The sequence below is a fragment of the Bos javanicus genome, chromosome 29 (genome assembly GCF_032452875.1).
Source record: "Bos javanicus breed banteng chromosome 29, ARS-OSU_banteng_1.0, whole genome shotgun sequence".
NCBI classification, from domain to species: domain Eukaryota; kingdom Metazoa; phylum Chordata; class Mammalia; order Artiodactyla; family Bovidae; genus Bos; species Bos javanicus.
In genome coordinates, this window is record NC_083896.1 from 38,253,495 (window position 1) to 38,267,932 (window position 14,438).

Sequence of the window (14,438 nt, forward strand, 5' to 3'; positions counted from 1 at the left end):
TTGGGGAGCAGCTATAATATAGATGAAGCCTCACTCACTGGCCTGCAGCTCACCTCCTGCTGTGGAGGTCTGGTTCCTAATAGACCAAGGACTGGTACTGGTCCTGACTCACTGTGATGGTATTGTTGATGCCTGCTCTAAACTCAATAGTGGGACATTCTGTAAAACAAACCACCCTGCTTCCTCCCAGTTTCTGAACAAATGAATGCCATTAAAATTGGGAGAGGAACAGTTATTTCATCTTAAAGGAGAACAATCAAGTGCAACATATGACTACATTCTTTCAATAAACTGTGAAAAGACATCTGCTTTTTGAGAATCAGGGGGAAAATTCAACTAAATAACCTAAATAAATACATAAAGTCTAAAAAATAAGCTAGCTCTACACCTAAAGCAACTAGAAAAGGAAGAAATGAAGAACCCCAGGGTTAGTAGAAGTAAAGAAATCTTCAAAATTAACGCAGAAATAAATGCAAAAGAAAAAAAAAAAAAAGAGGCCATAGCAAAAATTAACAAAGCAAAAATCTGGTTCTCTGAGAGGATAAATAAAATTGAAAAACCATTAGACAGACTCATCAAGAAAAAAGGGAGAAAAATCAAATCAATAAAATTAGAAATGAAAATGGAGAGATCACAACAGACAACATAGATATACAAAGGATCATAAGAGACTACTATCAGCAGTTATATGCCAATAAAATGGACAACCTGGAAGAAATGGACAAATTCTTAGAAAAGTACAACTTTCCAAAACTGAACCTGGAAGAATTAGAAAATCATAACACATACATCACAAGCACGGATATTGAAACTGTAATCAGAAATCATCCAGCAAACAAAAGCCCAGGACCTGATGGCTTCACAGATGAATTCTACCAAAATTTTAGAGAAGATCTAAACGTATCCTGCTCAAACTCTTCCAGAAAATTGCAGAGGAAGGTAAACTTTCAAACTCATTCTATGAGGCCACCATCACCCTAATAGCAAAACCTGACAAAGATGTTACAAAATGAAAATTACAAGCCAATATCACTGATGAACATAGATCATAGATCAAGTCGACACATATTTGGTCATTAAACAGCAAGCATAGAAAGGTTTCTAAGGCAACTGTAGGTAATTTAAACATGAGGGGCCAAATGGAGACAGTTTCATTTAACAGGCTGAGATTGGACTGTACAGGTTGCCATAGCTGTTGCTATGACAAGAAGGCATAACAGCTACTTGTTGCTACACTGGAGATGTGGGAAACTGAAAAGAGACCAAAAGCCTTACAACTCTCCTTGCAGTGTGATTTCAGGCTAGAAGTAGTTGATAAGGAAAGGCTGACTGATAAGGCTGGGAAGGGAGTAATCTGAGCCAGTAATCAGTAGCTCTTGTTGGAGGCCAAAAAACAGAAGCATCGGCTCAGTCAGAGTTCTGTGCCATGGTTCAGAGATAGATGTCATTTGGCTTGAATCAATATTTAGCCTTGGGGATGGCAGCCATAACCTCTAAACAGATTTCCTTCTTCCCAGGTGGCAGAATAATTCATATTTGTTCCAGAGTCAGGAACCCAGAAAGCAATCTCAGGGGCATTTTTTCTTAGCAGGCACACATGCAATCTAGAAAGTGGAACTATAATCATGGTGCCCATTTTCCAGTTGAGAAAACTGAGGTTAAGAGACTTGATCAAGGTTACACAGCTAAGCATATGAAAAGCCAATCACAAGCCCAGGTTAACAGTCCTCAAATTCTGTGTTTTTGTTCAACATTCACTGGGAGTGGTGGGTGGTGATCTGGCAACAATGTTTAGGCAGAAGCAAGCAGCATTCAGGCTTAAATTGTAGTAAGTAAGGAAAACCACTAGACCATTAAGCTATGACCTAAATCAAATACATTATGAATTCATAGTGGAGATGAATAATAGATGCCAGGAATTAGTTCTGTTTACCTGAAGAACTATGGATGAAGGTTTGTAACATTGTACAGAAGGTGGTCACCAAAACCACCCCCAAGAAAAACAAATGTGAGAAGGAAAAGGGGTTGCCTGAGGAGGCCTTAAAAACAGCTGAGAAAATAAGAGAAGTGAAAGGCAAAGGAGAAAGGGAAAGATATACTCAATGGAATGCAGACTTCCAGAAAATAGCAAGGAGAGATTTGAAAATCTTCATAAGTGAACAGTGCAAGAATTAGAGGAAAACAATAGAATTGTAAGGAGTATAGATTGCTTCAGGAAAATTGGAGCTACCAGAGGAACACTTCATGCAAGGATGGGCACAATAAAGGACAGAAAATTCAAAGATCTAACAGAAGCAGATGAGATTAAGAAGAGGTGGCAAGAATGTACAGAAGAACTGTAAAAAAACAATCATAATGACCGGGGATGATGTTTGGGTCACTCACGTAATGCCAGATATACTGGAGTATGAAGTCAAGTGGGCCTTAGGAAGCATCACTATAAACAATGATAGGGCAGGTGATGGAATTCCAGCTGAGCTATTTAAAAATCCTAAAGAATGAGGCTGTAAAAGTGCTGCATTCAGTATGTCACCAAATTTGGAAAACTCAGCAGTGTCCACAGTACTGGAAAAGGTCAGTTTTCATTCCAATCCAAATGAAAGGCAATTCCAAAGAATGTTGAAACTATCATGCAACTGCACTCATCTCACTTGCTAGCAAGGTAATGCTCAAAATCCTTCAAGCTAAGCTTCAACTTTACATGAACTGAGAGCTTTCAGATATACAAGCTGATTTGAGGAACCAGAGATCAAAATGCCAACATCCATTGGATCATAGAGAAAGCAAGGGAATCCCAAAAAGCATTTCTGTCTGCTTCACTGACTATGCTAAATTCTTTCACTATGTGGACCACAACAAACTGTGGAAAATTCTTAAGGAAATGGGAGTACCAGATCACCTTACCTGTCTCCTGAAAAGTCTGTATGTAGGTCAAAAATTGGCAGTTAGAATCAGACACGGAAAAACTGAAAGATTTAAAACTGGGAAAGAAGCAGGCCAAGGTGTAAATTCTCACTCTGGTTATTTAACTTCTATATAGGATACATCATTTGATATGCTGGACTGCATAATTACCAAGCTGGAATAAAGATTGCTGGGAGAAATATCAACATCCACAGATACGAAGATGACACTTCTCTAATGGCAGAAAGCAAAGAACTAAAGAGCCTCTTGATGAGGAGAGGAGATGCAAAAACTGGCTTAAAACTCAACATTCAAAAAACTATTCACAAGATATATTCAACATTCATGGCATCCGGTCAAACCACTTCATGTCAAGTAGATGAGGGAAAAGTGGAAACAGTGGCAGATATTATTTTCTTGGGCTCCAAAACCACTATGGACCTTTACTTAAGCCACAAAATTAAAAGACACTTGCTCCTTGGAAGGAAGAAAGGATATGAAAAACCTGGACAGTGTATTAAAAAGCAGAGACTCACTTTGCTACCGAGGTCTCTATTGTCAAAGCTACCATTTTTCCAGTAATCATGTACAGATGTGTGATTTGGACCATAAGAAAGGGTGAATGGCAAAATTGAGCTTTCAAACTGCGGTGCTTGAGAAGATTCTTGATAGTCCCTTATAAAACAAGGAGATCAAACCAGTCAATTTGAAAGGAAATCAAACTCTGACCCCTGCTGACTCAGCTGAGACATCTTCTGAGGGCCTCCACGTGGAAAGAACGGATGCTTCCACTGCAAAAGTGCCTAACCATAGCAGCTCCAAGCAAATAGTTTGTAGCTCCACCCCTGGAGGAAGCTCAGAAAGGCTGAAGGCTCTGTGTACCCTGGGTTCACCGATACATGTGTTGCATTCTCCCCATCAGCATTGGAGGCCAAGGAAGTGGCATTCTGTGCCCTGGAGGCGGGGTATGGCTCAGGGATCCACTGGGGCCACCACTTACCAAGCAGGACTGGAAAGGACAGAGCAGGCATATGTGGCAGAGACCTGGTGACTGGGGTGTGGGGCAAAAGGGAACCCGCTCTGCATGAAGTACCTCTGCCAAAATCCTCTGGAGGAGAAGCCCAGTGTTAAGATCATCTGAGATGGGACGAAGAGAGTCTATTTCATTATCCCTTATAATTCCTCTGAATGAGGAGGTGGTGGAGTTGGTGGGTCATTACAAACTCTTCCGTGATCTAGACCATCTGTCATTCGCTATCCTTGGGGCTGCCTCTTCCCAGCTTCAGTCATGTAGTTCTGGAGGAAACTAACAATCATGTGTGCTTCCTGGTCAGGGCCAAAGACCATGTAAAGCCAGTCATAAGACCCCATGTCCCTGCCAGGATGGCTGATCTGGAGCTGTACATGTGATCTGAGGTGGGTCATTCAGAGAACACCCTTGAAATCTGATGTGTGCAGTCTTCTTTCCTTACTAGGGTGATGCCTTCGAGATTTGAAACCCTAGGGCAGGTAGCCTGGACTCTCTCACTAGGTGTAGAAGCCTTAAGGAAGAAAGTTGCCAGGCTAAGACCATCAAGGAAGAGGGAAGGGAAAGAGCAAGGGTGAGAGGGCGTTGATGACTTCTGATTTCTTGGGTCCCGTCACTGAGATCTTTGTATTTGCTCTGATTCTTGTGTCCTGGACTCCCAGAATCATTTCAATGAGTCTCCCTGTTCCTTGAAGCCAGTTGGATTAGGGCCTCTCTCAATTTTGATTCAGACATTGTTCTAGATCCTTCACTCCCAGACCCAAACAGAGGCACCCATTTGTTTCAGCACCATTAAGAGTGAAACCCTTTATTCTTTTCTGAGAATAGGGTGTGCAGACCACCAAATACAGTTCACCAGCATCCTGGGAAGTAGTGATCAAAGTGTGAGTGAGTGTGTGTTAGGAGCGGCCTTACTGATTCCTGAACCACTCCAAGCATTTACACTGCACGTGCCAGTCCAATCCTGTCATTTCCTTGATCAAAGACTGAGAAATACCACCTCAGGAAGATGTCACCCAGGATCTAGTTCTCTGTAGATGGACTCGCTCTGTTCTCTTGAAAGGGGGAATGGCCCTCGTCTTTAGAATCCTGAGGGGAGTCAGAGACACACCAGTCAGCATGCACTGTTACCGGTGACTCCCTCCAATATCCATACCCTGCACACTTCTCATTATTTCCCTCTTTTGGTAAGTATCAAGGGGTTTTCTTACCAGAAGGGGATATGAGAGTTCATCCAAAAGAAAGAGGGTCAAGTCATGAGGTTGCCATGAGGAAGGGTGTGGGGGAGGGGAGGACTGGGAGTTGGGGAAACAGAGGAATGAAAAACAACAAAGTCCTACTGTAGAGCGTAAGGAACTATATTCAATATTCAGTGACAAACCACATGAAAAAGAGTGAAAAAAAGAAAAAATAATTTTTATGTGTATAACTGAGTCACATTGCTGTGCAGCAGAACTTAACGCAGCACTGAAGATAAGCCACACTTCAATATAATTTTTTAGAAAAGAACAAGTGTGTCCATAGTTCTGCTCACTCCCTGTTTCCTCTCTTCTGACTCCTGCTCCTTGATATTTTTTATGTTAGTTCAAATATTTTATTTCTTTTTTATTTTCTTACTCCTTCTCCCCTCCTTTCATTTATTTATTTTTAAATTTATTTATTTTAATTGGAGGCTAATTATTTTACAATATTGTATTGGTTCTGCCACACATCAACATGAATCCGCCACGGGCATACACGTGTTCCCCATCCTGAACCCCCTCCCACCTCCCTCCCCATACCATCCCTCTGGGTCATCCCAGTGCACCAGCCTCAAGCATCCTGTATCAAACATGGACTGGCAATTTGTTTCTTATATGATATTATACATGTTCTCTGCAGAGAATGCCGGTTCTCCTCCTGCATCCCCACAATCTGTACTTTATTAAAAAACTTTATTTTGTTTTGGAGTATAGCTGACTAACAATACTCTGAGTTTCAGGTGGACACTAAAGGGACTCAACCATATGTTTCCGTGCATCCTGGTCCTAAGATACCCCTCCCATCCAGGCTGTCATATAACTGAGGGGAGTTCCCTGTGCTACACAGTAACTCACTGTTGGTTATCCATCTTAAATAGAGCAGTGCCCACAACACGTTCCTGAAGACTTAACTCAGGAACTCTGCAAAGCCTCCTTCGGCCCACACTCACCCTCTTTGGCCATTCCAGGCTTGGTTGTTTAATGTACTCTGGTTCCCATCCCCACGGGTCAGTCCGTAGCCCTCATCACCCCTAGTAAGTCCCCAGTGCCCCAGTGCAGACCACCTTGAGATGCCATTTGCATGGAATCCAGTGCAGTTTTGCCTAGAACCAAACAACCCTCCACATGGCTCCATGAGTTTACAGTTTTAGAATTCCTGAAATTCCCTCTCTTCCTCAAAGCCTTCTTTGAGCCCATCAGCCTGCTCTGAACTCTTGCAGGGAGCTGACATGAAGCCTCCACCCTGTGCCAGGCCTGAGCAGTCACTGGGTACCCTTTATTCACCTTAGTATCCAATCTCCCCACAGAGGGGTCGGGTACCCCAACTCACAAAGGAGGCACCTGGACACAGCAGGGGGAAGATGCAGCTGAGAACTAGACTGACCATGTAATTTATCATCCAAACCAGGAAAACTTTGAGAAGGGAAAGGAGACTGTTAACTTACACTGGGACATCAGACCAGGACTGTCCCCAGCCATTCTCCTTGTAACATGGCCTATTTCAGGGGCTGCTAAAGCTGACTTTCATGTTCATGCACCTAAAGGTTCAGATTGAATTGCAGCTCTTTGAGGACTGAGGACCTTAGTGTTCCCCTCTCCCTGACTCCCACCATGCCAGCATGGTGTGGCGTCTCCACATTTATTTCAGGAAGATCAGTGTCCCAGAGGGCCCTTTACTCTCAAGTGATTGGTTTTCTGGCAGGCACTAGCCCAGCCACAGGGCTCAGCAGCATATGCAATGGTGTGACATGGCCTCCAGAGGGCGCCCTCCTTCCAGCAGCAGCCCAAGGGTTCCTGCAAGCTCCAGTTTGAGAACCAACCCTCAGTATTGTCCCCTCACCTTGAGGATGTAGCCTCGAGCTGGCACTGGGTAATTGATGCCGTTGATGGTGAAGATAATAGGGGGCAGGGTATTGACTGCAGAATATGAAACAAAGTACTGTTAGAGAGAGAGGATGAGAGGTTGGCCCTGGAGATCCTTGTTTTGTGTGGAGACAAGGAGTGACCCTGGGGCATGACCCTTCACCTCGGCACACTGTGGCGTGGTGCCCATGAGCTTCTGTATGTTATCGACCACTGTTCTTGGGCCAAGGATCAGTGATGTCCCGGTGCCCACAAGGGCTTGCAGCCGCCAGAACAAGCAATAACCTTTCTTTTCATGGAGATGCTGAAAGCAATGGAAGAAAGCAGGTGTCAAGGTCACTCTGAGTCTCCCCAGAGCTGCCCCCTTCCCAACTGTCCCTAAACAGCCCTTCGTCTCTTGCCCTCTTTTCCTTTGCTCTCGACACAGCACCTTTCTTGACATCCTCGAATGCAGTACTTGAATACACCAGGATCTTTTGCACCTTGACACAAGCTGGACTTCCTTCCTAGAAGACTCCACTCCCCTTTGACAAGCAAATTTCTTCTCATCTTCCAGATTCCACCTTAATTGTATTGTTTTCGGGAAGTCTTTCCCCCAGTGTTTATCAGTCTCCTATCTTGGTCACTCTCTGTAGACCCTTTCTCATGTCTGCTCTGCTGCTGCTGCTAACTCACTTCAGTCGTGTCCGACTCTGTGCGACCTCATAGAAGGCAGCCCACCAGGCTCTGCGATCCCTGGGATTTTCTGGACAAGAGTACTGGAGTGGGTTGCCATTGCCTTCTCCTCCTCATGTCTAGCATGTACCAAAGTCACAATGCACTATGTGGGCAGGTCACTTCATGTACATCTGCCTTCTTAGATGTGAGGGCAAGTTTTATTCTCCTTGCCTCCCTAAAGAGCCTGGCACACAGTGGATGCCCAATGCTTGTCTGTTCAATGAGTGAATGAAGACTGAGAAAACAATGAGAAACATCCAGAGAGCTGTATCTGCTGAGGAACAAATAACGGGTCTCACACAGAGTGAAGGTGGAGATTCTCAGGCGCAGCAGATTTTCATAGTAAAGGGATAGAGGGGCTCCTCTGGGAGAGGGTGTTTCCCAGCACTGCTCCTACAACCAGCTCAGACCCTGAGACCCTGGCCAGGAAATACATGACTAGCCTGCAGAAACTCCAAAGGATAGGTCACCTTTTGTCTGAGGGTATCACACAGAATCCTATCAGTTATGCCTCTTGTCCTCAGGTCACTCCTGGATCCCACCTTCCTGATTCTCTGTTATAGCCCCTGTCCCACTGTGTGCCCAAGAATGTGGGGTGTTTTTTTTATTAGTTGCTTTCACATCTTAAGACTGCAGCCAAACTCCCTCCACTGCTGTGTAGCTGCTCCCAAAGAAGACTAGTTTTCCCCATTTTCGCAGGACTGTCCCTGTTTTTAAACTGACATTTATCTGTACTGAGAACTTCCTATGTCCTAGGTAGCTCTCGACACTTGGTCATCTTATCATAACTCTGTTCAGGCTGGTGAAATTCTCCCTGATCCTCTGTTCACCACACTGTAGAGTCCTCTAACCATGCTCCCCACCTCAAAGGGTGGTGTGTGCAGCCCTCTCCTAGCTGCACAGACCTCTTTAGACCCTTTTAGGACCCTGGTCTGAGCCTTGTTCAGAATACCTGGGGATTATGAACCCATGGGTTGTTTGTGTATCTATGTGCTTGTGTGTTTGTTTGTATGTGTTTGTATGTGTCTCTGTGTGTGCTTGTGTGTCTCTGACTAGCTATGCATGTTTTTATGTGTCTCTGTCTATGTTTATGTGTCTGCTTGTGTGTTTCCATGTGTCTGTGTGTTTGTCTGTGTTGTTGTGGGTGATGTATATGTCTGTGTGACTGTGTGTCTGAGAATGCATTTGTGTGTTTCTGCCTGTGTTCATGTACAGTAGTGGGACCATCACTTGGGCTGACCCTTTGAGGGAGAGGCTTACTGGTCCAAGTGTACACTCCACTCGCCCAGGTGGATCAGTGGTACCCACTTGAGCTCTCCCTTGTAGTAGCTGTGGTCCACCCCACCAAACATCACCACACTGCCCTCCCGCTTGTATCTGTAGAGAGAAGAGAGGTGGGGGATCCTTGGAAAACAGTAGCAATAGCACTGTCTGAGAGCTCTTCTTGTCCATCCATCAAGGCCCTAATAAGGTCCCCATGTACAGATGCAGAAATCGAGTCTAGGAGTGATTGAGATCCAGACTGAGGTTGGTTACTGGCTAATGAGTGGCACAGAGGAGGTTAGAAGCTGAATCACTTGGCTGGGCTCCTTCCACTAAGTCTTCTGAAGACCCCCTGGAACTCCAGCAACCGGAGTGCTCAGACACCCTCAGAGGACAGGTGCTGAAGCTTTTGGCTTTCCCCTTGTCCACTTTGTCATTTTTCAGGAAAATCAAGGCTGGGAGTTCTAAGGGTGTGGGTTCAGGTCACCCAGAGTTGGCTCCACTGGCCTATGACATCTACTGTCCAAACGACCCCACACTCAGAAGGGACCCCACCTCTGGTTTCTCTGTCTTGAAATGCCTAATATTTCTTGAACAAGGGGTCCCACACTTTTGTGTCCCACACTTTTGGTTTTCATTGGCTCATACAAATTGGGTAACTGGTCCTGGGCTCCAAGTGAAATAAATGCTAATGAGGAAGGAAAGATATCCACCATCCTTCTCCTTCTTTACTGATAAAATTCATAAGAAAATCCTAATGTCTTTTCCTTCAACTTGTTTCCTGTTGCCTTCCATTAGCCTTCTTCCTCACTCACCCCCCCTAGACCAAGTTACTGGTTTTGAGCCCAGGATCGGGGTTGTCTTCCAATAAAATTTTATTTATAAATGCCAGGGGTGAAGCCAGGTAGGGCCCTGGGGTCATATTTATGGTGGGTTAGATTATCTCTCAAGATACCTCTTTATCAAATGTTCTAATTTTCTTGCAACTAAAAGCATATTACAGGTAATTTGGAGAAAGAGATTGTCCATCTCAGACATACTTGCTCAAGCAGAAGGCAAAAACAGGCTCAGAAATGGCACCTTCATTCTTCAGCTTGTCAAAGATGGGGATGGCTCCAGAGAAGGATATGTTGGGATAGTTCAAGCTCAAGACACCATCAAAAGGCATATCAAACCAGGTTTCCATAATGGTTAGACCAAACAGCTGGTCAGTACTTACAAGGTCCCCAATCTGTAGGAGAGGAGTGTTCCCACTTACAGATATGTGAAGTGGGGCTAGGACTGGGCTGGGGTGCATTGCCATTAGATCCTCAGAGAAGAATTGAGGCTGGGCTCTGTCTTTGGTGGCCCACAGATGGTTAGAGCAAGGTGGAAGGGGAATTTGGGTTCTATTTGAGAGAGGCTGAGAATTTTAAAACATCTGCCTCTCTGAAAAACACCACCGGAGTGAGTCAAAGCCTCATGGCTTTGTACAAGTGGGGCAACCAAGAGTCAGGCCAGGTCCCATTGTTGCCACCTTATGGACAAAACGATCAAGAGCAAGATAGCCTGCTCTTTGCCATCACTGTGACCTAATGACAGGAATGGACTGCATTCTCTGTAATGTACTGTGGATTCTGCATCTGTACAGGAAGACAGAAGCCAAAAACACAATCTTGCTTGCAGGGTTCTATGAAATTACTGCCTGGGGAATTCCCTTTTGGGAATATGTGTGTATTTCTGTGAGTGTGTATGAGAGAGAAAGAGAGAGAGGGGAACTACTCAAGTACTTTGGGGGACGCAGGCCATATGTTTATTAGACTCTCAAGGGTCGTCTAGAGTGAGAACTCATTTATCAGACCCCTTGACTTCTCAGGCTTCCAGTTTCCCACTCTGGATACCTGAAGTCCTTGGCTGCTCCCAGGGTCCCCAGATCAGTTTTATCCTGTCCCCAAACGCTTTACAGCAACCTCAGCCCTGAAAAGCCAGCCTAACTCCACCTTTTATCAATGTGTGACCTCAGCAAGGCACTTGCTGTCTGTACCTCAGTTTCCTCATATGTCTCATGAGCTAATCAGAGTAACTGCTGTGTGGGATTGTTGCAGGATTAAACCAGTTATTACCTGAAAGTGCCTGGAACAGTCTGTGAATATAAAAGTGAGTGCTTTTATCCCCTCTTCTCACTCACAGCAAAATGAATCTTGAACTGCTCATGGGCAGAGGAACTGCAAGTCCACACCTCAGGCCACTCTCTGGGATAGTTAATCTGTTTGCTCATGTGTCACCATGCGCACTGCCTCCCCAGAGACATGATCCTGTGAATAAGATGGCCAATATCTATGGGAGTTAGGCTAGGAAGGGTCCTGCCAGATAGTCCTGCATCTACTTTGCAAGCAGGGGCCACTCCATAGCCAGTCCTGACTCAGCATTTGTTACACTGTTACCCGGACTGTGTGATGAGCAACAACTCTTCTCATCCTTCCAGAACCGAAGTAGATGTTGAAGGTGTCATTGGTAAACTGGAAGGTGGAAGACTAATGATGTTTGAACTTAACTTGTTTAGCTGCAGAAACAAGAGATGAATGTCATCAGGTGCCAAGGTTGGAAACAGGGTGGCAGGGCCAGTGAAGAATGGTCTGGGTACAGGGTGTCTGTACTCACAACAGGTTAGGCTGCTGCAATAGATGGAGGGCACCAACAAGTCAGATGAGCCTGTGTCAAAGACAACCTGGAATTCCTGAGGGGGTGTTCCAATGGTGATGTCACCCACGTAGAGCATCTACAGGGAGAAGGAGGGAGTGGGTTAGTGCAGAACTGGCTACCCTCTATTCCCACACTGATGCCTCCCTCTGGGTGTCACATATCTCTGGAGATCACTTTCTAACCACCGTGCCGCTCACAAACTTTGGTCACAGAGGTATCTGCATTTGATATATTTTTCCTGTACTACATTGTATGCAGGATATTCACTCTATGACCAGGCGTTGAAGTGGTACCTCCTGCATGGAAAGCCCAAAGGCATAATCACTGCATGTCCAGGACCGCTGGGCACCCCGGGTAGTCCTGGTGCCTTCATTTGAGAAGCTCTGTAGTCTCTTCAAACCCAGCCTTAGCACCCGCTTCTCCAGGAGGTCCTTCCGGATCAACCCCAGCCACTCCTTCTAAACTCGGACCACATCCAATCAACACCACATAGGTGACCCTTTCATTTGACATATATTTATTCTTTGCCTATCTCTCAGGCTGGCATGGACATTCTTGAAGACATTTTTAAGGCAAAATAAGCCCTTTTTCTAATCTAAAAACAGTACCCACAGTGATTCTTATGGCCATATATGGAAAACAGGTTCAGTAACTTTTTACTGTTTTCGTTCTTGCATCTGTGGAAACTGAATTCCTCTACCTGGGGTTTCACAGTTGCTTTGCAGTTGATTCTACCTTTTGATCAGTGACGGTTCACTCTTCATCTGTAACTGAGTGGCTCACTAAGTTCAGAAGGAACAATCTCCCTTAAACTAATGACACATCTTTGACATAGAAATGGATGTTTACCTGCCACCTGGTAATTTCCGGGCCCAGTCACAAAGACCAATAGTTGAGGATGAGAGTGCCTTATCCTCTGGTTGGGCTCCCGGTTTTCCAGGGTTTCTGCCTCCTGCAGGAACCCCAACTCCAACATTCCTACCTGCCACCTCCAGATGAGCCCTAGTACTAGGCTAGAGCACCAGGGGGCGCTGTGGAGCACCATCCTCCCAAAATACACCCCTGATGTTTCTCAGGGGGTAAATAGTTAGATTTGAGCCACGAGAAGAAATCTGGGACAGACTGTAAGCATGTTCCTTCAGGAAACTGTTCAGCATGTTTTTTCCACTGAGGGTTTTTCTAATGGTCTTCACTTTTGTTAGAGGTATTCTTTCACTGAGCATTTGACAAAGAAAACAAAGAAGATGCTACAATTATCTGTCAGTGTTAAGGTATAACTTTCATTTTAATGGCTCTGTGTATTTTCTAATCATTTTTATGAGACACATTATTATCAGAATTTTATGCATATGCCATGGCAAAGACATAGATTTGAATACAGGTTCTGTTCTGCATTTTTGGGTAAGCCATATGACCAAGTGGTGTCTCAGTCTCCCCATCAGTAAAATGGTGGAATGTAATAATACAAACCCTCCAAATCGCATATATTGGGGATAAGTGATGTGATGGATATAAGGTACCCAATAAATAGGAAGTCTCAACAATAACAGCCATTAGCATTGCTGTCGCCAATCCACTCTAACCTTCTCATAGAACCTCAAGGAAGGAGTTAGAAGGGGGACTCTTATCCTCTTTTACAAGGGAGCAATTTGAAATGCAAGAGGTTTCTGAGTTGGATGTGGTCACACTGCTTGTCAGATATAAAACACTGTTTATAAAACAGTGTGTATTTCTCCATGTTGAAAGAGAAGAGAGAGTTGAAAGAAGAATCCAAAATATAGGGAACAAATAAGGGAAACTCAGAGGCTGAAAAAGGAATGAAGAGTCAAATGAAAAATAAAAGAAAATAACACAGAGAGACATACACTTCCAGTGACTTCCAAAGATATGGAGAGATAAATGACAGTGATACAGAGATGCAGACATAGGCATATACACACTGAAGTAGACAGGGAAAAAAGAGGACATGTTGAATAAAATGTAGAAAAGTGCTATTCCACAGGACCACATTGACATCTGTGTAGACTGTACACTGAACAGTTGCAAGGAGTTGCATTTTGAATAGGTCATGACATGACTGGACCCCAAGATTTGTGCAACTGAAATCTACAGCAAGACCTTGGGATCCACAGTTCCTATAGCAAGTTACTTATCAATAAGTAAGTGTTGAACTTTAAGACTCTTAGGGAAATATTCCATTCCCTTCTAAACCTGATGGGTGGAAAAATAATCAGATGAAAACAAAAATCTGAGAAAGGAATATGATGTGACTTACAGTCCCCATACTTACTTGGCTATGCACTCTGAGAAGGTCACCAGCCCGAGGAGCACAAGCCACTTCATGTTTTTTTCCTGGCTCCAAGTACTCAGGGAAGTTTGGGTTTTTAGCATGTAGTGGTGACCCTAGTTATATATGCTCTGACCTACCCTAGTTTTCCCGTTTAGGCCACTAAAAGATCTGGAAAAAATCACAAAGTTCTCGATAAAATCTTTACCTTCATCAGTGTCCTTGGCGAGTGGACTTTGAAGCTTCTCAGAATACAGAGAATTGAACTGTAGTCTCTTCCTTGAAGCTTGGCTGGAAAATCAAATTGATCTGCATGGACATCTAGGAAGATGGAGAACCTTGCCTACTTGGAGAAAAAACTGCTAAGACCATCATGAAAATGGATACTAGGGGCCATGCTCGACATTCGTGGTTTCATGTCATTTTCCTAGCCACTTCATGTGATGTCCATTGC

The 14,438-nt window shown here is 44.3% G+C and overlaps 1 protein-coding gene across 1 annotated transcript; it reads right to left on the reverse strand.

The window, feature by feature from the left end:
• Positions 1–4,793: 4,793 nt before the first annotated feature.
• LOC133241850 (pregnancy-associated glycoprotein 1-like) lies at positions 4,794–14,040 on the reverse strand. The gene is given in 10 exon segments (XM_061407768.1): positions 4,794–5,020; positions 7,013–7,111; positions 7,199–7,293; positions 7,296–7,339; positions 9,013–9,129; positions 10,056–10,246; positions 11,439–11,557; positions 11,656–11,773; positions 12,756–12,906; positions 13,988–14,040. Coding segments are annotated over 10 exon segments (1,137 nt in total). The 3' UTR covers positions 4,794–4,870.
• Positions 14,041–14,438: the final 398 nt, after the last annotated feature.